The following is a 26,647-nucleotide window of genomic DNA, read 5'->3' as shown; positions in this document are numbered from 1 at the left end:
ATTAAAATGGAGCTCACACAGCACAGTCTATAAAACTAATTAAAGAAACATTAAAAATGAAACCCAAAAAAAGTTTTTAATCTTTTTTTTAAAATCAAGGGTAACATGGTGATTCTTCACACAGAGAAGAATTAACGCTACAGAAGCCAGTGGATGATCAAAGAAGCAATGAAAGTAAGCCCCTACAATTCCTCCCTAGGTATCCAGATAAAATCATCAAAACTTTTAACGTAGTGTGTAGTTTTAAAAGAAATCAAACATAATAGCTTGGTTTCAGTATATGTGAAAGAAACAATGACATGATCATAAAACACTCTTTAAGTAGGACTACAGGATTCCAAAAAAAAAAACACAAGGAAATTTCACCTTAATTGATGAATGTTTGTTTGTTTTCATATTTGCAAGGTCTTTGGTTCATTAGGCATCTTAGGCTTTCTTCAGACTGGCAGCAAAAACGATTTGCTTTCTTTTTGTTTTTTTGCTGACCCGTCTACTCAAATCTAATCAAAATGTTTGGGTCCAGTATGATTTCTTTTTTTTAAAATAAAAGAACACTTTATTCAGCAAGTCAACTGACACTGAAAACTGAAGTAGTGACTGAAAATTCAGTTTTACCATCACAGGAATAAACTACTTTTAAAATGTATTCAAATAGAAAACACTTATTTTGAATTGTAATAATATTTCATAATATTACTGTATTTTTTACCAAATAAATTCAGTCTTGGTGAGCATAAGATCTTTCAGGAACATTAAAAACAAATCTTACAGACCCCAAACGGTGTATTTTACAGAATGCATAAAATGCCTCTTAATGCTTGTGTTCATGAGAGGCAAAGTTTTCCAGTTTCTACAACTCTGTCCTTGTACAAGAAATTCTCTTTACTAATGTAAATATTACAGATACAGACTGTTCTGTTTGAACAAACATCTTGTGTAAACAGCCAGTCCTAAAACTCAGATTTGAAAACCAAAGTGGATTTGCCCACAGTGTGAACAAAGCCTCAGCCCTCAGTGTTTGAAATCTCAATAAGTTACTAGGTTTAGTGTAAATCTTTACACTACAAACAAGGACAACTAGCTTAAAATCATTCTTTTGTTTCAAAACAGCTTAGTTTGTGTTTTACATGAGGATCAGTGCTTCAAAAAACAAATATTATGCAAACACACAGCGGAGTGTGTGTATATGTGTGAGCATGAGAGAAAGACAGCATTTGAAAAACACACAATGTAAAAAACAAGCAAAAACAAAGTGAGAGAAAAAAAAAACACATGAAAGTCTCTGCAGCGAGCCAATCGGGTGACGTGACCGTAGCGACGCTTAACCACCTTTACAGCCGGATCTGCTGCCTCTCGTCCTGAAGGGCCTAAGGCACGTTGCCAGGTCCAGATTTATCCCACGGAAGAGGGGGAACTGCGACACCTCTGCTAACAGTGCTCTAAATAATCAATCACCCGTGAGATAGATTTCTGTCCTGTGGTTCCAACAGAACACTGACAACAGGAAAGAACAGAGAGAAGTTAAAAACTGATTTAAATGTCACTTGTCAGACATGAGAGCACAGCCGCACGTTTTATAACATCAGTGGCACCCTACACCTGGCATTACATTGCATGCATGGTGACTAGGGGCCAGCTGTATAAACACAATCACCCCCCTTGTCATCCAAAATGTTCATGTCTTTCTTTCTTCAGTCGTATAGAAATTGTTTTTTGAGGAAAACATTTCAGAATTTTTCTCCATATAATGGACTGATATGGTGCCCTGAGTTTGAACTTCCAAAATGCAGTTTAAATGCGGCTTCAATAATCCGCCACAGGGAAATAACGAAAAGAATATCGAAGTAAATGGTAAAACAGTCTGCACTACAAACCAGTGAGTTCATAATCAAGATAATACATTAAAATAATATGGTAAGACACACCAGTGTGCAATATCAAGCAGCAAAACCAGCTTTTTGTGCAGCTAAAAATAGCTGTAAGTGGATGAGACCGGAAGCCAGACACAAAAATGTACAAATGGCTGCACCCACTCTTATGGGAAAAATAAGGTGGATATAAATTGTATTATTTTTATGAAAATAACCAAGCGTTTCGCTAGATAAGACCCTTGTTCCTCGACTGGGATCATTTACAACCGCATTTAAAATGCATTTAGGAAGTGCAAAGTCAGGGCACCATATCAGTCCATTTTAAGGAGAAAAATCCTGAAATGTTTTCTTTAAAAAACAATTTCTTTACGACTGAAAAAAGAAAGATATGAAAATTTTGGATGACAAGCGGGTGAGTACATTAGCTGTACACTGTTCTTCTGGAAGCGGACTTCTCTTTTAAGAACTAGTTTGACTAACTAACAGTGGTTATCAGTCTTACTTTTCAGAGTTAAATTACATCATTCTATGTTTTTATGTAACTGACATTAAAAAGTTATGCAGAACAATGAGGTGTCTAGTGTCTTGTAAAACTAGTCTAAGCGGTTTATGCAACTGGCCACAGATTCCAATTTGATAACACATTAAAAGACAGGTGCAAATACAGCCAAGACACACTCTGATTTGACCATTGAAACCACATTTACATGCCTTTTTTGGGTTTTTTAGGACCACTAAAACCATATTTGGATGCCTTTTCAGTATGCAATCATGCAATATGTACAAAAGAATTTGCATTAAAAATGAATTATATTTGACCACTTATAAAGTTTTGCTGTTATTTCTATTCATTGGTAAAATCATGTAACACTTGTAAGGTGCAAAATGTTTGATATCATTGGTTGTACTTACCGTCAGGTTCATGAAATTAAGGAATTTCTTCAACATTTCCGTCATGATAGAGAAGTCTCCCTTAGGAAGATTTTCCCGTACGGTTTTCACATTCAACTGAAAAAGAAAATGTAAAATTTAAACTAAAATTTTAAATTAATTAACAAAACAGTTTTTTTTTTAGAAGATGTCTCTTCCGTTTTGGTAGTGTATTTTTGAAAGACGTCTCTTATGCTCACCAAGGCTGCATCTGATCTAAAATACAGTAAAAATGGCAATTATATGAAATATTATTACAACTTAAAATAAAAGCTCATTCCTAGTTTATGTTAACTAATGTATTTAACTAATGAACCTTATAGCAAAGTTTTACCAAAATACATTTTTTTGTAACATTACAAATGTCTTTACTATCACTTTTGAACAATTTAATGTATCTTTGCTGAATAAAAGATTCAATTTTTTCCAATACACACACAAATGATTAAATAAAATACAAACAACAAAAATAAATGCATAAGTAATAAATAAATAAATAAATAAAAAATTACTGTGCTCAAACAGTAGTGTTTTTAAAACAGCCTTGGACATATCATTTAACAACAGACTTAATTTCTTAATTTTTCTTTCTTGCCACTGATCAACAGAAAAAAATAATAATGTCAAAATTCAAAATATATCTTTTAGAATAAAGTAACCAAATCCTAATTTTAAAATATAAAATATGTGACCCTGGACCACAAAACCAGCCATAAGGGTGAATAAATAAGCTTTACATTGATGTATGGTTTGTTAGTTGGTTCAACTATTTGAAAATCTGGAATCTGAGGGTGGATGGATAAATAAATAAATAAATAAAATGAACGAATAAATAAATAAATTAATAAATTAAACTGCCTTTAAAGTTGTCCAAATGAAGTTTTTAGCAATGCATATTATTAATCAAAAATTAAGTTTTAACATTTATGGTAAGAAATGTTCTATCAAGATATTTTGTACATGATCTTTATTTAATCTCCTAATGATTTTTGGCATAAAAGAACAATCGATAATTTTGACCCATATGTATTGTTAGCTATTGCTACAAAAATACCTGTGGTACTTAAAACTGGTTTTGTGCTTCAGGGTCACATATAATTTAGGACTTTAAATGCATCTATGACCTTTAATGATAAACCTACATTATCAGTGGCATGATTATGCGTGTGCAGTCACAAGTTTTCAGCTGATTATAGTATAAATACACATCTATCTGTAAGGTTCAACGTCTGGTGAACCTTCTCCATTATTGTGGCAGAACATACACCATGAAGATAAAAAGAACACTCCAAGCAACTCAGTGAAAAGGTAATTGAAAAGTGCAAGACAGGGGATGGATACAAGGAGTTTTCCAAATCACTGAAAAACACTGGGAGTACTGTTATATCAGGTAAGAAATAGAAAAAGTACTGGCACAGCTGTAAATCTACCCATGACAACCCTGAGGGAGCTACAAGCTTCAATAGAAGAGATGCGAGAGACCGTGCAGAACTGTTACCAAGTTGTTTCAGCACTCACAGCTTCATGGAAAAGGGCTACAGAGAAAGACACTGTTAAAAATGTCATATGACATCTCAGCTAGAGTTTTCCAGAAAGAATGTGGGAGATTTTGAATCCAGCTGGAGAAGGTTTGAGTCTGATACGATCAAAATCAAGTTTTTGGCCATCAGACTACACGTGATGTTGTGTGTAAGCTACACACTGAGCATACTCAGAAACACACCATCCTCATGGCGGATCATGGTGGCGAAGCATCATCCCACAGGGATGCTTCTCTGTGCCAGGCCCTAGAAAGGCGTATAAGGGTCCAAAGAATGCAACAGAAGAGGGAAATTCTGAAGGGAAACTTGCAAGACACCAGCAACATGGGAGAAGATTTGTTTCCCAGCAAGACAGTAAACCCAGGCATGAAGCCAAAGCTAGAGGAATGGCTTAAAAACAACATTAATACCCTGAGGCAGCCTAGTCAGAGTCCAGACTTCAATTGAGAATTTGTAAGTGGACCTGAAAAAAATGGCTCAGGCTCAGGAACTTCAAGCAATCTGACTGAGATTTCTAACTTTATGCAATTCATTTGTGATGAAATCCGAGAGCTTTTGGATCTTGCATAAACAGCAATGCAACTGGCACGTTCAAGACCCAAAGAGGTAGTAAGGATGTTGTTAAAGTAGTCCATGTTTCATCAGTGGCTCAACCGTAATGTTATAAAGCTACTAGAATACTTTCTGTGTGCAAAGAAAACAAAAATAACGACTTTATTTAATGAGCTGGGCCTTGAACGAGTCAGTTATGTTGCTGTCTATGCAGGGTCAGAAAGCTCTTGGATTTTATCAAAAATATCTTCATTTGTGTTTTGAAGACGAACTGAGGTATTATGGGTTTGGAATGACACGAGGGAGAGTAATTATTGACAGAATTTTAATTTTGTGGTGAACTATCCCTTCAACTGTAAGGGGCTCTAAAGTCACAAAAAAAAAATGCACAAAACTAAAAAGCTGCTTTGGTTTAAAACTAACCAACTAGCTGCTCTCTGGAGCAACGAAAGTATGACAGAAGTGATGCTCACCGGACTCTCCTGACATAAACACCCAAGCAAAAGAGCTGAGTATGACGCCACAATGCTGTCCTCCATGTGTTTCCCAGCATGCTGCAGGGCTGAAAAAGAAAGACAGGACATTTACATTAAAGCTTGCCTCTAAATATAAAATCAAGTGAATTATTAGGATATTATTTATGTATTTATTTGTTTAAATTTACACACACACGCACAAACACATATATACACATACACACAATAATTTTATATATCAAATGATTCTGGTTCATTTCAGTGAAATTTCACTAAACAATAAAAAGTCTGAAATTTCATCCATTGTTCAGTAAAAAAAAAAAAAAAAAAAAAGTGTTATGATTGTAAACTGTGTAGTGGCTGTTACAAAATCTGCATAGGGAAATATTTAAAAAAATAGTATTAAAGGTCCACTGAAGTGCTTTGAAACATGCAGCTATATTCTATATTCTTACTCTGTAATTCGGGTCAATACAGTTGGGGTATGTCGAAAAACTCCCATCTCATTCTCTCTTTTCCAAATTCAAAATCGTCCTACATCACTGCAGAAGGGCCGACCCCGTGAACATGTAAAGGAGGTCACACGCCCTTCACAAAACAGCGATGAAGGATGATTTTGAAGTTGGAGGAGAAAATGAGAGTGGTGAGTTTATCAACCTACCCTGTCTTGACCCAGATTACACAGAATACGCATGCGCATCGTAGAGCTAGACAAGACGAGCCAAATCAAATCCAAGCCAAGTCACAACATGTAATTCATACCTTTATTGAGGTCAAGCTCCTCTTCCTCCTCTTCTTTCTTGTCATTTGTGTCATTTGTGTCATTTGTTTCCGAGGCGACCCACTGGATCTCTCCAGATGTTTCCTTCCACTCTCCACTCTGGTCTGCCTGAGATTTGGGCGCCTCACTTATGAGGTCATCAGTCTGTGCCTCGGCTAACACTGCTGCTTGTTCCCGTTCAAGAAAGAGCTACACAAACAGAAACAATTGGTTTAATTGGCCAATATCTATCACACTTGCATGGCCATATGAAACTTTTACATAGTGATATTGTGTCAGAAATGTGGATATATTTCTGTCAAATTTTAAGGAAAGGACGTGACGGGTGGCCAAATATGGTGACCCATACTCGGAATTTGTGCTCTGCATTAAACCCATCCAAGTGCACACACACAGTAGTGAGTAGTGAACAAACACACACACACACACACACACACACACCATGAACACAGGCCCGGAGCAGTGGGCAGCCATATTGCTATTGCTGCGGCACCCAGGGAGCAGTTGGGGGTTCGGTGACTTGCTCAAGGGACTCAACTCAGTCATGGTATTGAGAGTGGAGAGCGCGCTGATGAAAACATTCACTCCCCCCACCTTCAATCCCTGCCAGACCTGGGACTCAAACCCACAACCTTTCGGTTACAAGCTTGACTCCCTAACCATTAGGCCACGCCCCCAATTATTACATTATTAATGTAGACATGTATTAAATGTATTGATAGAGAAGCAATGGAATATAATTTGTTGTTTTTGTGATTAAATAGCATTTATGCATTTATAGTAAATGTATTTAGACTACGGTTTTTCATACAAATACCTAGGAACCATATTACATTTTTACCATGGTACTGAGGTGCCAGATCTGTGGTTTTAACTGTTGTTATCATGATCTATGGATGATACTATGGAAGAGTAATGGTCAATTTAAAAAAAAAAAAAAAACACTCAAACAGTCAGAATAATTAAATTTCACCATAAAAATATGAGGTGCTACATTTTTTACAGATATTACTGATTTTGCTAATGAACAAATCTACATCTGCATCCTCAAGCTACTATCAAATGTGTATTTCTAACAGACCAATTTTTTATATATATTATTATTATCAGGTAACACAAACCTGTTTCTTGATTTGAAACAGTATTACTCATTAAAACTTGCAAAGCTAAGAATTTTTTTTCAGTTAAGATATTTATTTTGTTAAGGAAAAGTGACTGGAAAAAGTGTGAAGAATTTAAACAAATATGAAGTGTTTGTCATGTTCTGACCATAAAGAATATTTTAAAGCCATATTTAACTGGTCTGGTTTTTGACAACTTTCACATTGTAGCAAAAATCTGCCTTTAAACTTGAAATAAAAAAAAATTGACATTTATTGTGATAATTATTGATATCGACTGATATGAAAAAAAAATTATTGTGATAATTTTTTGGCCATATCACCCAGCCCTATATGAAACCATCTCGCAGATCAAAAGTGGAGACTACATTCACCTGAACCAGAGCAGCCAGCGCATTTGACGACTTTGCTGTCGTGGGTCCCTTCTCGGCCTCTGTTTTGTCCTCTTTTTGTTTTGTCTTACTCTCCTCCCCTCCTTCTGTCTTCACATCATTCTCCTTCTTCACATCTACCTCTGTCTCCATTAGGTAGCTCAAGTCCACCTCCATCTCCACTAGACAGTGTCTGTTTCTGGCACTGTACTCCACCAGATTTATCAGCAGACCCAGACCCTGTGCACAGATAAAACACCATCACACTCACAAAACACAAGTCACGGCACACGTCCTGACGTCAAAAACAAGTTGATACTAAACAAAATAATAGAAGCAGTCAGCTGTACAGAGTACAAACTCTGACAGTTGTCTTAAGTAAACATCAACAGGAGGGAAAGAAAATGTCCTAAAAACCCTGAACCAAAGCTAAATGAACTGTCTTTTTTCCAAAGTCTAGATGAAAACTTCACAGTTGTTAGACATCTAAAAACCTGAAAAACCTCAAGCACTGTTTTGTTCATTTGCGTTTTTGTTCTATTGTTTTCATTTCATTGCTTGACATTCTTTTTTCCTTTTATTAGATTTTCGATTTACATAAACTTTCTATTAAACCCTGTTAACTTAAATAGTTCCCTTAGTACTTGAAGCAAATATTCCTTAATTGAGAAATAACTAAAGAATACATCCCACTGTTTTAAGTCAATTTACTCACATCTTCTTACTCATATCTTATAATAGGGCTGGCAAAAATAATATGTCAAACTCCTTATATTCCTCTGAACCAGGTTTTTTTGTTGTTATTAACATCAATTCTCAGCCAATTTTCATGTGTATGAATGATGAGAAGACATTATTTCATGCGTAATCCTAATTTCAGCGTTGGAATTATGGCCAGTGATAGAAGAAATGGAAACATGATGCATTGTGCAACATCTATGGTTATTTTACTACATCCAAACAGCGACAGTAGTAGTTGAAGTAGTTATTTATTTTTATTGCCCTGTCAGCCTCTAAGGCTATTTTTGTGGCAAAAACTGAGTTGGAATAATACAATAACACATAAACACAAAATAAAAACCAAGCAAACACAAAAATACAGCAGTTAAAATTATACAAGATTTTTTAAATTAACATAAGATAAAAACTCTGAAATCTTTTCTCTCTAAAGTCCCTGAGTGAGCGTACTTCATAAAAGATTTTTTCTACTTGGATTAAAACCAGGACAGTATAATAAAATATGTTTAATGGAAAGGGAGGTCCAAACACTAACAGAAAATTGTGTGAAAACGATACTTTTAGCTATTTTTAAAAGCTAGTTTAAAGCTATTTTTAAACTTAGGTTTTAATTTTAAAAGTGTAAATTTCTTTGACATTAAATGGATTAGTAATATTCATTGCTAAGAACGTTATTTGGACAAATTTAAAGGAGATTTTCTCAATAATTAGATTTTTTACACCCTCAGATTCCAGATTTTTATATATTTATATATTCATATATATATTCATATATATATATATACACACACACACACACACACACACACACACATACATACATACATACACACAGCCCACTAAAAGTTTGGAAACACCCCTGGCAAAGTGTGGTTTTGGACGATATCAGCATAAATCCTTATCATTTTTTGGTGCAAATACATTGAAGTAACTTGACATTTTCATTGAAGACCAGCAATAATAATTTTCATTTTGATTACATAATAATGGCAATATATACATGTCAAAGTCAGACATGCCCCTTTGCCAGCTGTGATGCCTGGTTACTGGTTTAAACTTGGCCCAGGTTTTTAAAAGATTTTTGGGTCAGCACACATTAATAACTTCAACAATTGATTGCCAATTAAGTTTAGAATACAATGAATTTAGGCCCAGATTATGCAGAGCTGTAATAGCTGCTAATGGTGGATATTTTGATAAATTGAAATTGAATTTAAATTTTATATTTTTATATATATATATATATATATATATATATATATATAGATAGATAGATAGATAGATAGATATTTTATATATAATCTTATTTTGTGAAAAAACTATGTAACATTTTTACTGATATTTTTTAACTCCGTACCATTAAAATGCAGGGCTGTGTAATTAATGTCATAATGTCATTCTCACCAGGACACGGATGTCGAATCTCTGCTCCTGAGGCAAATAACGTGGGACCTTCAGAACACAGTCCAGTGCAGTCTGTATGAGGCCATCCTGCTCACCTGTTTTAGTGCTGCCCCACTCTGAGGGGAGAGAGAGAGAGAGAGAGAGAGGATGTGAGAGTTATATTTAATTCGTATCTTAATATTTCTACAATTTCAGTTATTTTACACTTTGTTCATTCTGCATTCATAACTGCAGTACTTGGCGAGCACTGTATAAATTCTCTTACCATTATCATGTGTGAGGTTGAGCAGAACTCCGATAACGGCTCTCATACAATCCTCCACGGCCTTGCCCACGTTGCTATGACTACTCTGCGGGAGGGCGGAGCTTGATGAAGAGACCTCTCGGCTGTAACGCTGTATCATCTGCTCACAATGATGCAGGGCCCTACACACACAAAGAACAACCTTAGAATGACAAATGTCCTGTCATACAAAAGCAGCACTGCGACTACACTTTCGATATCATCACACACCTTGCTGAAGACACTATGAGCTGGGACTCCTTGTAGGCGATTAGATAAGCCTGGTTCTCAGGGTTATGGACAGTAACCTGGATGTGAAAGAGAATTATGCTGTCAATTAATTACACACAGAAATAACATGCATTTTCCTCAAGCGATGTCAAAGGTGACGCATTAACTTGCAGACAACATTTTTAAAGATGTTAAAGGGACAGTTAAAGGGACCCAAAATGAAAATCCTGTCATTAATTACTCACACTCATGTCGTTTCAAACCTGTTAGACCTTCATTCATCATTGGAATTCAAATTAAGATATTTTTTATGAAATCTTAGAGATTTCTAACCCCGCATAGACAGCAATGCAACTACCACGTTCATGTGGTTTAACCCTAATTTTTTATTTTGTCACATGGACTATTTTATTGATGTTCTTACTACCTTTCTGGACCTTGAACATGTCAGTTGTGTTGCTGTCTATGCAGGGTCAGAAAGCTCTCGAATTTAATCAAAAAAAAAATATTTTTTGTGGTTCGAAGGCAAACCACACAGTCTTACAGTTTTGGAACGGCATGAAGGTGAATAATTAATGACAGAATTTTCACTTTTTGGTGAACCATCCCTTTAATTAGCTTATAAATGCCTTTTTTCAATTTTACATCCTATCCGTTTCATTCTGTTTACTGCTATTTCTAAAAACTGACCAGATCTACAGTGCAAGTATCTCTGACACCAGAGGAGAACTGGTGGCCTGCAGCAATCATTACACATAAAATTAAGTCAGTAAAGTCAATGTTATTAATTACTGCTGGTTATTTAATTATTGCAGGTTTTTCTTTAAAGGAAATCAATTAAAATTATCATTTCATTACTATCATCATCAGGTGTCAACTCACACTCTCCAGAACTCGTAAACAGCGCTCCGCTCCCCAGAGTGATGCCACCAGACTCTCTTTATCTTCTTCTTTATTCAAGTTCTCCACACATTCTTTCACTAAAGGAAATTAAACATATTTGTAGCCATTTCCTTCAACAAACATACAAATCAAGTACAGATATACTGAATTAGGGTACCTTTATCTACAATGTGGTCCAGTCCCCCAAGCAAGCGCAGCTCCTCCTTAAACCAGTCTCCGGCTCGCTTCGACGTCAGAGACAGTAATGTCTCCATCGCTAAGTGACCCGTCTGAGATGCAAAAAGTAACAATTTGGAAAATTGCATTTAAGCAGATGTGCATACCAAGTAAATAGGAGTTAGACCATCGTTCATCTTCAGAACACAAAATTAAGATATTTTTGATGGAATCTGAAAGCATTCTAACCCCACACAGACGGCAATACAACTACCATGTTCATGTGGTTTAACCCTAATTTTTTGTCACATGGACTATTTTATTGATGTTCTTACTACCTTTCTGGACCTTGAACGTGTCAGTTGCATTGTTGTCTATGCAGGGTTTAGAAAGCTCTTGTATTTCATCAAAAATATCTTTTTTTGTCTCCGGTCTGCGGCTCGCTTCAACGTCAGAGACAGTAGTGTCTCCATCGCTAAGTGACCCGTCTAATATGCAAAAAGTAACAGTTCTGGACATTTTCTTTAAGAAAAAAAAAAATATATATTTTCAAAAGACTCATTCAATTTTAAAACTGAGGCAGCACTTTACTTTTTAAAGACAGCTAATATTTTTATATATATATATATATATATATATATATATGTGTGTGTGTGTGTGTGTGTGTGTGTGTGTATATATATATATATATATATATATTTTTTTTTTTTTTTCTTTAGCAAGGATGCATCACATTTATCAAAAGTGACAGCGAAGACAAAATTTGAACAAAACTGTCAACTTTCTATTAATCAAAGAATCCTGTGTCATGGTTTCCACAAAAATTAAATAACACAACTGTTTTTAAAGGGGTCACTGGATGCCAAGTATACTTTTACATGTTGTTTGAACATTAATTTGTGTTGTCAGTGTATGTACAAATCTACCCTATAATGATAAAAATCCATGCAGTGGTTTTTAATTAATCTGTAAAAATAATATTTCCTTTTTCAAATCGAGCCATTCTCAGATGCCTGACGTTGTGGCATCACACCCACAGAGGCCGCTCCCGCGATAGTTGATTGACATGAGCGTCTTACCTCAGATCAGTTGTAACAGCCCAACTACCATGTTTTGATGCCAGAGCAGGGATGTAAGTTAGAAAAGAATTGAGCGATTGAGGTGTTGTGTTGCTGGATGCAATAATGAACGTAGTGGTTGTCATTTACTCCCGACATCTGAGCCGCTGAAGATGCAGTGGATTACGTTTGTTTGTGAAGGGAATGCGCCTCCCAACCTACATATATCCGTCTATGTTCACGCGAATCATTTGTGATCCAGCATCACTTACAGCAGAAGTGAGTATAAGGTTTTTTTTTAATGAATCTTTGTGATCGCCTTTCCTAATAATGTGCTAGTTAGCAAGTTCAGTGGCTATACGCAGCTAAATGCGAAGTCAACAGGCTCGTCACTCCACAGAGAAAAGAGAGGGGCGGGGCACGCAGAGCTCATTTGCATTTAAAGCAGCTTCTACCAGAATGAGATGATTTTTGCAGAGCTCATTTTGACAAGGTAAAAGGGTGTTATTTTACACAACCATTGAGAATTTTTAACCAAAGTATATTATAGACTTTTCATTAAGACCCTAAAGAATCATATCAACTTGTGGAAAATGGGCATCCGATGACCCCTTTAACATAGATAAGAAGAAATGTTTCTTGAGCATCAAATTTTACAATGATTTCTGAAGGATCATGTGACACTAAATACTGAAAATTCAGATTTGCCATCACAGGAATAAATGACGTCAAAATATATTCAAATAGAAATCCTGTATTTTTTTTAAAACAATGATTTTAAAAAGTAATAATATTTAACAATAATACTGCTTTTAAAATCTTACATACCCCTAACTTTTCAAAGGCAGTGATATGTTTATAAAGAAAACTTGTCGAAAATAAAAAATACCAACCATCAAAGACTGCATTTGATTTCCTATGCTTTCTTTGCTGTTCAACAAAACTTTGCTACAAACAGCTAAACATAAAGACGGATTTTTGCTGCCTGTCTGAACAAAGCCAAGGTGAATGGAAGAACACTTCTTCTAAAACATTCATTTGTTTTCTGTGTCGGTTTTGACATCTAAAGATGAGAAACAGAAGTCACTCACTGTGATGTTTTCTAGGTCCAGATGTTTGTTGTGGACTGTTTCGCAGAGTTTGCGGATCTTCTCTTTAACTCGGCTCATCTCTTTAGCTGTTAACTGGTCTGCTACGGAGTCGTCCTGCTCAAGTTCCAGCAGCCTGATCATCAGCTCCAGACAGGACCGGTCCAGATCCATATTGAGCCGGTCTCGACTCAGTATGTACATCAAAGACGCCGTGCAAAGAGCCAGGTTCTACCAGATCCAGAGGAGCAGCAAAAGAGAGAGAGAGAAAATAAAAGATGTTCTGAACACTTTTAGGACTGCACTAGCATATAAATAGACTCATTAGATATGAACTAAACACCACAAAACTTTAAAAAACAAGTCACTTAGCATTATAAAAATCACAGCTTAACTGGAAGGCATGGCCTCTAGTGACTTATTGCTTTATTCTAAACATCTGTCTTGACTCATTAAGAGGATTTAATTTATTTTTACTAAACATCCTTCAATACACAAATTCGAGTCAGGCCGAAAGAGTTAAGGCAAACACTCACGCTCCATCTGTGTAAACCAAACTAACGAGATTCACAGAGTAACGGCTCAGCGTCTGTTTGCATTTCTCCCTTGTCTGCCGGCGGAGATGATTACATCTCCAATTAATGTATACTAATGAAGTAAACAAACTGTTTTTCCACACAGCATTGTAGCTGTGTTCATAGTGATAGAGCTGTGACAGTTTGGAATGATGCTTAGTTATACAGATTAGTTGGTTTGTTGGTAAATTAAAGATTTGTTAGTGTTTACGTGATTGGTTTGTTGAATATGCTGGATGAGACACTCACCGGGTGTTGTTGGGCATCACTGAGCATCTTGAAGACCTGGGCCACCTTCCCTCTGGCCCTCAGGTGCATGCGGAAACTTGGCATGGCACAGCGCGTGGCCAGACTGATTATACTACAGTCAAAAATAAAGGAGGAAAAATGTAATAGTGGTTTCTGTTATGTGTCTTTGTGGGTAAGAATGCATTTTAACTTGCATATATGTGACCCAGTACCACAAAACCAGTCATAATTTTTAATTATTTTATATATATATATATATATATATATATATATATATATATATGTATGTTTATATATATATATATATATATATATATATATATATATATATATATATATATATATATATATATATATATATATATATATATAATATATATATATATATATACACATACATACATAAATAAAAATATATATATATATATATATATATATATATATATATATATATATATATACACACACACACATTTTTATATATATATATACAGTAGTCAACATTTGAAGTGGATCAAAACATTTCATAAAAGTTGTCCTAAAACCAAAACAATACCCATTCTTGTCTTAGGCCAACTTTGATTAACTTTTCTGATCCACTTCAAATGTTGACTACTGTATATATATATATATATATATATATATATATATATATATATATATATATATATATATATATATATATATATATATATATATATATATATATATATATATATACACATACATACATACATGTATATATAAAAATGTGTATATATATATATATATATATATATATATATATATATATATATATATATACACACACACACATAAACACACACACAATTTACAATTTTTTTTTTTTTTTTTTTTGGGCAATATTTGGCCAAAGCAATGCACATATTACTAAACAAAAATTAAGTTTATATTTTATGGTAGGAAACTTACAAAATATCTTGATGGAACATGATCTTTACTTAATATCCTTATGATTTTTGAAATTAAAGAAAAAAATGTTCATTTTGACTCATACAATGAATTACTGGCTATCGCTACAAATATACTCGTGCTACTTAAGACTAGTTTTGTGGTCCAGGGTCACATATGGGGGTTTTAGTGTGCTTCAGTTTTATTTTTGGTAACTAAAACTATGAAAAGTGTTCATTAAAATAAAGCTAAAATAAAATGCAATGTAAACATTACATTTTTAAGAAATAAGCTGAAGTACTAAAATTACTAAAACTGAAATAAAAATAAAATGTAAACAAAAAAAAACTAATACAAAGTGTCAAAATACTTACAACTTAAAAGAAAATATTACTGAAAAAAAAAAAAACTACAAAATAAATGTTAAATAAGCAAAGTGAAGTCAAAATATACATAAATACTAAAAGTATAACATTACACATATTCAAACTGTTTTGGTATGGCTATTTCAGGTTCAGAATGCATGTTTCAGCCGCGAAAAGAAATCAGTTAAAATCAGCTTGTAAATATGTCATGTTGCATTATATTTCTCTCAGGTTAAGTCATTCAGTGTCCACATCAACAAAAAGAGCATTTTGCTAAATATAAGCACTGTTACTATATATTAATTATATTTTACTTTCCCTGTTAGTGATGTTTTAATTATTTAATGTATGTTTACATATCATGAAAATAAGTTATGACAGCCACTGCCATAACTTGGAGTAGAAACTAATTTTAGAATTAGAATCAGAAGTTAATTTAAAAACTGCCTTGTGTGCAGTAAGGCAGTTTTTTATTTTTATTTGTTAATTTGAGTGTTGATTATCATTATATCTTAAAACAAATAGCGGCTGAATTTAATAGTTTGGGCTTTGTTGTTACATTTTTGTTGTAACATTTAATATAATGTGCAAAAGAGCGCCCTGTGCAGTTTATTATATTAGATGCAATCGATTGTTTTATATAATTTTATACAGGGCTCTGTGCTTACTTTTTTTTTGTTAGGAGCACTTGCGTCAAAGCTTTTAAAAAAATTTGATTTTATACAATAGAACAATACAATAAGAACAAGTAGAATACGTTACCAATCAAATAAAATCAGTATTAACAAAATTAATTTTGACTACAGAGGTGGCAAAGAAGAACACAAAAGTGGCTTGTTCCACTTTTAATAAACAAAAAACTATTTGTTTTTATTAGAGATGCACAGTGGCTCAGTTGTGACTTGTTTTAAACTATTTTTGATGACGAAATAGAACAAAATCAGGCAACAGTGTTATAGTCAGACAATTTAAGTCACTTAATATTAACTTCTTGTTTATTTAACTGTTGCATTGAATCAATATCTCATTTACAAACTCCCATAAAAATGATTAAAAGCTGTCACTCATCTTAGAAAATAGTGACTGAAATAGTCACACTGTAGAGCTCTGTTTATATAATTTAATTTATTTAAAGACAGAGCAACAATCTGTTCATTAAACTATTGTTTATTAAAAAAGAAAAAATAATTGCAATATTTATTTTAATATTAACATTAATAACATTAAACGAGCCAAACCATAATATTTGTGCAGTTTCACCTCTAATAAATACTATGTATGCATATAAATAATACTAAAAGCAACGAAATGTGTTGCAGCGAGCGACTTAGAGTTGTACTGAGCCAGTTTCATAGTTTACAATCATTACCTGTGATAATTCACAGCTGTGAAACAAAAGTGTGAGGTTCCAAATCACCCAGAATACCACTTTCAGCAGTTTGTCTCACCTAAGGCAGCGTGTGTTGAGGGGTTGTGTGCTCTTCAGGCCCGTCTCCAGATACTCAAAGTCATCAGTGAACTCCTGATTCTCCCCAAACTCCACTACGTCATTAAAGTGCTTCACATGTTGGACCACAGTGTACAACTACACACACAGGCCAAGAAAGAAACAGTTACATTAAAACATGAGCACATCCTTGTTCAAGTCAGCGCTGTTATTGTTATCTAAATCTATATGAAATAAAATAAAGTTGAAATAAAAAGTTTAAGATGAAGTACTAAAATGACCAGAACTTATGAGTAAAATAAAAATATATTAAAGCAAAAACAAATGTAAAAAAAAAAAAAATTACAAAAGCACACAAAATTAAAACTTAAAGGAGAAGTCCACTTCCAGAACAAAAATTTACAGATAACGTACTTTTTATTTTTTGAGGAAAACATTTCAGCATTTTTCTCCATATAGTGGACTTCTATGGTGCCTCGAGTTTGAACTTCCAAAATACAGTTTAAATGCGGCTTCAAACGATGTGGTTGTAAATGATCACAGCCGAGGAAGAAGAGTCTTATCTAGCAAAGCGATCAGTTATTTTCATAAAAATAACACAATTTATATGCTTTTTAATGTCAAGCACTTGTCTTGTCTTGCTCTGCCTGAACTCTGTTTTTTTCCGGTTCATGACAGTTGAGTTATGTCGAAAAACTCCCATCTCATGTTCTCCCTCAACTTCAAAATCGTCCTATATCTGTGTTTTACCTTTTTTGTTAAGGGTGTTTGATCTTCTTTGTATGTTCACTTTGCAAAGACTGGGTCGGTACTTCTGCAGTGATGTAGGATGATTTTAAATCGATTTTTGAAGTTGAGGGAGAAAATACGATTGGAGTTTTTCAACATACCCTAACTGTCTTGAGCCAGAATACACAGAGTTCAGGCAGAGTAATGATGAGCGTTTGAGATTAAAAAGTATTTAAAATATCTTTTTCTTTGTCTAGGATCATTTAGAACTGCATTGGGATAATTTGAAGCTGCTTTTAAACTGCATTTTGGGAGTTCATATTCGGGGCACCATAGCAGTCCATTATATGGAGAAAAATCCTGGAATGTTTTCCTCAAAAAACTATTTCTTTACCACTGAAGAAAGACATGAACATCTTGGATGACAAGATTATCTGTAAATTTTTGCTCTGGAAGTGGACTTATCCTTTAAATCAAATCTAAAACTACCACTATAATAGAACATAAAAGAATACTAAAATAACACTGATTTAAGCGGACAAATTTCAAAAAGAATCATTAACATCATTTCCCAGAGTGCAGTGCTCACCTCCTTGTGCTCCTTCCTGCATTTTAGTGCCGTGACGATGTCTTGGTATGGCTCAGTGGGGATAGTGACAGACTTAATGACTTTAGGAGGAGGGGGCGGCGCTTTAAACACTCCATCATCTTTATGGGAGTTTGTGTCTTTGCTGCTGCTACTGCTGCTGCTGCTGGACACACTGGCCTTCTGAAAGAGAAAAACAACAACAATAACTTTATGGTGTGCAAAGACAGGAAATGAATGAAGGTCAGAGGTCATGAATGGAGTACTTTACATACAGGTACAGCCACAGTATGAGAGGAAGCAGAATGAGGCACTTCCTCCGGCTCGGGTTGATTCCAGTGACGAGCGTTATATACGGCTTTAGCAGGAGACTGCATTAAAAAAACAAAAAACGCAATTTTAAATTGTAAACATTGAAAAGTAGCTTTTTAATAAAGTTAATCTGTTTACTTTTTTTTGGCCCGCTGAAGATCTTGCGTCCGATCTCCTTTGACTTGTTGGTTTGCTTTCCATGTCGTTCCTTCTGTGAGCCTATGGCTCCTGTCTCATCTAGTGACTCCTGAGAATCTGAAAATAGATTAAAAAAAGGAAACACATCATAAATCCAGAGATAGCTCTACAAATAATCGTTATCCATAATTGTAGTTTAAATTTTCCATCATGCTCAAAGGAAATAATGAAAGCATGCATTAGTGAAGAAGTGTGCTTGTGAGTACCTGTACTAAGGCTGCTTTGACTCTGTTGACTGTCCTGCGAGTCGTTGATCTGGGAACTGCCCATGCTAGCTGCCAAAGCTTCCGCCGCTTTCTTATTCTTCTTCCTCTCTTTAGCTGCAGAGTCGTCCTCATCCTCACTATCGCTCTCACTCAGATCATCAAAACCAAAGTATTTGATCTTGTAGCTGGTGCTGCCAGATGCAGTGGCATCTCCATCTGTGTCCTGAGCCTCATTCTCCTCAAAGCCAAAAAACTCCAGTTTCGTCTCCTTTTTACTTTTACTCTGAGTGGGTCTAAACCTAAAATAAAATTATAAAGAGAGTATGAAAAGAGAAATCCAGATGACAATATGCTAGTGTTCTGCGTTCTACAGTTTTCTGCATCACAAGAAAATAAATCATATTAATTGCTAATTGAGCTAAAAGTTATGAGCAAAACTGTAAAACAATAACACGTACTGCAAAATTCAAGATTCCATTTTTTCCATTTTAATTTGTCTATACTCTGTTCTATTGGTTAAATTAAATAATACTGATCAAAAAGCATGTCTAATTAATCGACATCATGAAACGTACACAATTTAACAGCAATTTATTACAAGTTTAAAAATTTTCAAAAAGTACATTATTAAGGTTCTATAAAATATAAGGTTCTTCTCAAATTCAGTTTTATTTTTTACCAAATTTAATTTGGATTCCATTTTAATGGTTTCATTAAATTTTAATAATTAAAAGCATCTCTAATTAGATGATTTTATATACATATATGAAAAAAAAAATAACAATTTAATATTAATATAATATAACATAAAGGACAATATTTGGCCGAGATACAACTGTTTGAAAATCTGGAATCTGAGGATCTAAATATTGAGAAAATCATCTTTAAAATTGTCCAAATGAAGTTCTTAGCAATGCATATTATTTATCAAAAATTAAGTTTATTTATATATTTATGGTAGGAAATGTACATAATATCTTCATGGAACATGATCTTTACTTAATATCTTAATTTTGGCATAAAAGAAAAAAATATATAATTTTGACCCACATAATGCATTGTTGGTCATTGCTACAAAATACCCGTGCTACTCACAAATGGTTTTGTGGTCCAGGGTCACATATGACATGACGTCAGTTTCTCAAAAGAAACGGTAAAATTCTCATGAAGTGACTCTTAGAGCAGTTCTAGAGATTATGTTTATGTGTTCATGTACTTGTATATTGAGGCGGCAGAGGCTGAAAACACCACGAGCGTCACGCACGCTTCAGTATGTGTGGTAAACTGAAATGCGCATCTGCGCCATTTCTTCACACAGAGACACACAGAAGATACAGGATTCATATTTAAATAGTATTTTTGCAGTCTAATATTCACACACACTAGTCCATACTGAGTTTTAAAATACACAACATTACAAAAAAAATTACTGTTTAAATAACTACTGATATTACCTGCTTCCAATATAAACCTAATCAGTATAATCAGTATAATCAATCAATATAAACCGAAAAAAAGACTTGAGTGTGTTTATACTGCACCTGGTAGGCTTGGAAGCTTGTGTGTCTGTTTTCCTCCTGAAGGTTCCCGCCTCTCCCATATCAGCTTGCACTGGGCTGACAAAATCATCCACGGTCCTTTCTATTGAGTCCTGGATGGTCACATTACACACAGACACACAGGATGGGTGAAGAACCGTGTAGTCCCTTACCCGGCCCCGACCTGCAGGCTTGACTTCAGAACTACCGGCAACCCCTGCAGCAGTGGTCTTCACCAGCACAGAGGCCGGTGTTGAACTCACAACAGGAACTGGCATATCACCAGCTCCAGAACTATCCGTCCCTTTATTCCGTGGTCGTCGGTACACTCTGTCGCTAGATGGTTTAAGAAGCGGTAGCTGTTCAAAGTCAACAGGTTCCACTGGAGGTTCAGGTTCAGCGGGGCACTGTTCTGAGCTTTTGAGCCCATCAGAAGTGTTCCCAGCCTGGGTAGAACTCCCCTCGCCGGCCCCTGGAGGAGAGTCCTCCCCGAAAGTGTCCCATAGTTCGGAGATGTTTCTACTGTGGGTTTTTAAGCTGGAGATCTGGGAGACTGGTTTGCTTACTGTGATACTGGATCTGTTCCAGGTTCCTACAGTGGTAGTGACATGTGATGAGGCTGGAGATATTGTAGCTATAAAAAAAAAAAAAAAAAAAAAACAAGTAAGAAATTGAAGATTGAAGTTGTGTGATTAATAAAGTGTTGGTTTGTAGTGGAAAAAATTAATCAAACACAACTTATTATTTAAAATAGTCTTGTCTGAATATAAATTACAGCAATATAAAATACATCATATATATAAAATTGTATTTTAAAAACAAAATATGTTATAAATATTATAAAAATGGTAACACTTTACAATAAGGTGTCATTTGTTAACATAAGTTAATGTATTAACTAACATGAACAAACAATAAACAACACATTTATTACACTATTTATTAATCTTTGTTAATGTTAATTAATAAAAATACAGTCATTCATTATTTGTTCATGTTCGTTCACAGTGCATTAACTAATGTTAGCAAGCAACTTGTGATTTTAATAATGCATTAGTAAATGCTAAAACGAACTCTTAAGAAATGCTGTCGAAATAATGTTCATTCTTAGTTCATGTTAACTTGTTAGCTAAAGTTAACTAATGAACATTGTAAACCGTTACCATAGAAATATACTATGTAAAATATTACATAAAACAGCATTTTTACATATAAACAACAATAGCAATTTGTGTGTGTGTGTGTGTGTGTGTATGTATATGTGTATATATATATATATATATATATATATATATATATACATACATATTTTTTTTCCTTTCTTTCTTTAAACGAAAGACATATTATAAATTATTGCATATTAACAATATTATTGTTGAAATATGTCATATATATATATATATATATATATATATATATATATATATATATATATAAAAACATGATATTTTTAAAAATGATAAAAAATGTAAAACTGTAGAAATGTATATATTTATTACATACATACATACATACATACATACATATATATATATATATATACATAATAAATAAATAAATAAATATATATATATATATATATTTCTTCTTTAAATAATAAAAAAGTAACCATTTAAAACATTAAACAATGAGAAAAAAAACCTTAAGATAAGATAACCTGTAGGGAAAATACACTCACTCTCACTCACTCAATCTTAAGAAAGCAGAATAAAGTAAGTTTTTTTGTAACGGTGCCTTTGAACTATTACATAATTGTGGCATCTGTAATGGACCCTTTTCACAAGCCTGTGATGACGCGTTTCAACGGTCACCATCATCATAAATATTTTAAAGCTTTTTTATATTTTGATTTTTAAGAACATGTATGTACATTCATAACATATACTTTGTATTATATCACCTTTCGTCAAGTTACAAAAAAACAGTTAACGCTACGCGAGGGTGTTTCTAATGCCGTGTCTATGGGAGGGACAGTAAATTTGACATTGTTCTCTCTTCTGACTGCCGATATCAGTCTCTCTCAATTTGTCTCTCTCAATGACTTTAGAAGACTTGGGATATAGCACACTGATCATATGGACGATTTTATGATGATTTACGGTCTGTTGCATCTTTCTAGAAGTTTGAAAGCTACAGTCTCCATTCACTTCGTCTGCATGGAAAAGAGCGACCATCACGATCATCAAAATATCTTCTTTTATGCTCCACAAAACAAAGTCATACAGTACATTTCCTTCAAACCCCATAATAAATGTTTCCACGGTCGGATGTAGATATAATTATTACTATTAGAAGTTTTATGATCCTTAGAGGGTTATCACAACCTGAGTCCTTGTTTCACTGCTCCTCTAATGGTTGTAATTAGCCTTGCTAAAGAGCCAAGGGAAAGTGTTGAACTGCATAGGGCTGAAAATATCCTGCTGAGCCCCAGAGTCCATGCTAGTGTGCTTACACGAGCACCTCGACTTCAGCAGAGTTACTGCTATTCTCAGCACGGAATAAAACCAGTATAACCTGCTGCAGAAAGACACAGTGACTTCACCCCACCATAGCACAACGGTGTGAGGTCATCACAATGACTCAGACATCATAATATGGGTCTGACTACAGTGAACGAGGTCATATTCACTAACCTGTAATAAGACCAATAAAGCACCCTAAATTACTCCAAAGCCAGGTGCTTGGGCTAATTAAAACAATGGCACAGGCACAATAATAATTGTGTCATAACATCATTTTTCACTGTGAGTTATAAGAAACTGCAAAGCCTTAATGTGGTTATTACATTACAGACTCAATGGCACCCATTTACACCTGACTTTACAGGGACAGTTCACCCATAAATTAAAATTCTGTCATTTACTCACCTTCATGTCATTTTAAACCCTTAAGACTTATTTCATATCTACATTTTTAAATATGCTTTTATTAATGCAGAGTGACGCTTAAATATTTCAGATTTGTGAACTCTCAATGAATGGACAAAAATGAAGACAGAATATTAAAAATATCTTAATTTGTGTTTCAAAAGACTTAAAAGCCTAACTTCAAACCATTCACTGAAAATTATTTTTTTTCATGACAGATTTATAAGAGAAGCAGCAATGTGTGATTTGTAAAAGAAAGTGTGATCTTTTCAATGAATTGGTTGTTAGGGCTAAATGAATCGTTTAAAATTGTGAAGAATTTTGAAGTGCATAATTGATGCATACTTTGCTCTTATGATTCTTTCCACAGATTTAAATGAGTCCTTCAGAATGGAACGCAGCAACTGTGAAAGTCATCTGGGCTTGGATGACAGAATCAGTCCCCAGAATCAGAATTTTCATTTCTGGTGAACTATCCCTGTAAGATCAGTCTCAGGTAAGTGTTTGTGCTCATGAACAATGTGCTCTACAAAAACAAACTTCTTTGATTGGTTAATTTTCTTACCTGGGCTATTCATACCGAACACCCCGGTGCTGATGCTCTGGCTGCTCCCCAACGTGGAAGAACCAACAGCGGTCACCGCTGTGCCCTGACTGGGCTTTTCCGTCTGGGTCTTCAACTGCTCGTTCCCGGATCCTGCTGCATCTGAGCCCGTCTCTGATTGTGGAGTACCTCTCGATGTGACAGTCTTGGATTCGTCGTCGCTATCAAAGCCAAACGGGTCCTCTGAGCTGTCGTCATCATCAAAGCGGGGTCGTTTAGTCAGCTCAGGAACCTCTGGCTTGAACGAGGGCCGTTTGACCCCCAACTGTGCCTTATAGGTGGTCTCTCCCCATTTGGTGCTAAGCGTAGCTTTCTTATTTGAAAACACCTCGTCAAACTTCGAGCTGGCCTCTCCTCCTTTCCGTGTATATGTTTTACTAAATCTGGACGTCATGTTGACGTTTGTTACATATTCTCTATGGGGAACAGAAGACATGAAGAAATAAAAGGTCAATATCTCAGCACGCAGTAGCAAACCTACAGATGTACATGCAATAACACATTCAGTTCAGTCCTAATAAAGCCTACTGTATCATATTTGATACATAATTCCTCTAAACTATCAACATAATCAAAACTTGTACCACATGCCTTCAGGCCAATGACTGAGCTCATTCTTTTTATACTTTTATATAGTTTGCACAAAATCATGTTTAAATCTAAGAACTGATACAGTGATAAAACAGGCTTTTGAGGAATGTTTATTTCTGATCATAAATCTAAGAATGCAAATATCGTCTAACCAAGACATATTATTGGGAGGTACAGTGTGACAATTGATATTTATATGCATTTGATGTAAGTACTCTGTTATACTCTTACAAAAACCCCACTGACTTACATTATACGTTATCAGAATTTCATCTTACTCTCTTCATATAAATTACATCTGCACCAAATTGCATATTTTCACTCAGTTTGGGTTTCTGAATAAAACTTTTAAGTGTGAGCTCCACATTCTCACTATATAATGCTATATGGTCAATTAAAGCCTTATGCATCAAATATGATACAAAACATAAAAGCAAACTCTTTTAGATTTTAGGTGTTATCAAGTGTTACAGGATTACCATAGTGCAAGTAGGCGTTTAAAAGAAATAAAAACAAACGAACTGAGGGGGACATTTAACTTCTTTATTCAACATGTTTCTGAAACCATTATACGGGCAGTTCACGAAACATTTAAGCAAAATTCTCATTATTTACTCACCCTACTTTGCTTCAAACTTGCAAGACTTTCTTCAGAAGAACACAGACAGACCAACACCATGACACCTCAGTCACCATTTACTTTCAGTGTATGGAAAAAGATACAATGAAAGTGAATGGTGACTGAGGCTGTCAGACCTTAACATTCTGCCTAACATCTTTTGTTTTCTCCAAACGAAATAAAGTCACGCGGGTTTAAAGCAACACAGGGGTGAGTAAATGAAGACAGAATGTCTAACTTGGGGTGAACTATTGCTTCAGTGACTTACATTACGAACAGAAACATTGTTCATTTAACAGATGGTTACATGTTTGCACACTCACCGATCCGCCGTCTTTCCTCTGGGCCTCTGTGCTCCGAGCAGCCGCTAGAAGGAAGCCCGGACGATCTGCTCAATGAGCAAAAGGGCAAAGCGCGACCGCAACGCGGTGCAACTGGCAAAAGCACAAATTAGGCCAGATCGTGAAGTACTGCTGTTGTTTATTTGTGGAGAGCTGGATCGGTCGGACTGCGATGCGCCATTAGAGTCACCCCTCCTTCTCCGCCCCCAACGTCGGCGTAAAGCCTAGCGTCACACCACAACGCCGCTCATCCAATCAGAGGTGCGCGCACTGGACGTCCGCGCAGCAGACGGAACTCCGATTCGATTAAATGAATAAGAAGGGGCGTTTTGATTGGAGGACAACGGCGACTTGTGGGCGGGGCTTCGCCGTGAGGTCAGGCAGGTCTTGAATGTTAGAAATTATTTGTATATTACAGCAGGAGGCTGTAATGCCGTGTCATATGAGTGTGTCATTGTTTGGACTCATATTTTACAGAATGTAACACAACAAGTTTTTTAAAAACGTTTTTAAAAATATGTTACCTGCATATGAAGAACCTGGCATGTCATGTAACCGCTTATTTTCAAAGCGGGTTTTCTCTCATTTATATTTTCTGCAAAACTAACATACAATATTTGATTTTTTAGGTAGTAATTTTGACAATCATTATGTTTTGAGCACATTTTATTTAAATAAACGTCGCTCTGTGCAACTTTTCACATCTCACCAGGAGATGTCGCTATTGTGAAGCCACCGTTCCTGAACGTTATTGATCAACGATTGTAATTGTGAAAAATGCTATCAGGATGAAATCCGGTTTAAATAAGTCTTTAAATAAGTCTTTAAGACACGGTGCCACGTCTTGTCAGAAGCAGTAACTAGTTTTAGCAGTCATAAACGTAGCAAAGTCGTATTTATCATCGTAATTATAGTTCCCGCCAAAATATTGGTTACTACTTGCAAAATAAAACAAAATGATAAGGGATAACGTTTAAAATTAGTTTTCAATAGCTTTTCAGATT

The 26,647-nt window shown here is 34.8% G+C and overlaps 1 protein-coding gene across 1 annotated transcript; it reads right to left on the bottom strand.

The window, feature by feature from the left end:
• Positions 1–218: 218 nt before the first annotated feature.
• wapla (WAPL cohesin release factor a) lies at positions 219–25,841 on the bottom strand. The gene is made up of 20 exons (XM_051133588.1): positions 25,626–25,841; positions 24,054–24,508; positions 20,625–21,255; positions 19,084–19,382; positions 18,819–18,934; positions 18,643–18,738; positions 18,371–18,550; positions 17,054–17,190; positions 14,329–14,440; positions 13,508–13,735; positions 11,360–11,471; positions 11,182–11,279; positions 10,300–10,376; positions 10,051–10,211; positions 9,786–9,901; positions 7,647–7,883; positions 6,133–6,340; positions 5,368–5,456; positions 2,784–2,879; positions 219–1,494 (listed from the first exon to the last, which is right to left on the bottom strand). The coding sequence occupies exons 2-20, from the start codon at positions 24,484–24,486 to the stop codon at positions 1,429–1,431; spliced, it is 3,492 nt and encodes a 1,163-aa protein (XP_050989545.1). The 5' UTR covers positions 24,487–24,508; positions 25,626–25,841; the 3' UTR covers positions 219–1,428.
• Positions 25,842–26,647: the final 806 nt, after the last annotated feature.

The sequence above is a fragment of the Labeo rohita genome, chromosome 17, assembly GCF_022985175.1.
Source record: "Labeo rohita strain BAU-BD-2019 chromosome 17, IGBB_LRoh.1.0, whole genome shotgun sequence".
Classification (NCBI taxonomy): domain Eukaryota; kingdom Metazoa; phylum Chordata; class Actinopteri; order Cypriniformes; family Cyprinidae; genus Labeo; species Labeo rohita.
Note: the sequence above shows the minus strand (reverse complement) of the source record. Positions and strands in the feature narration are given on the sequence as shown.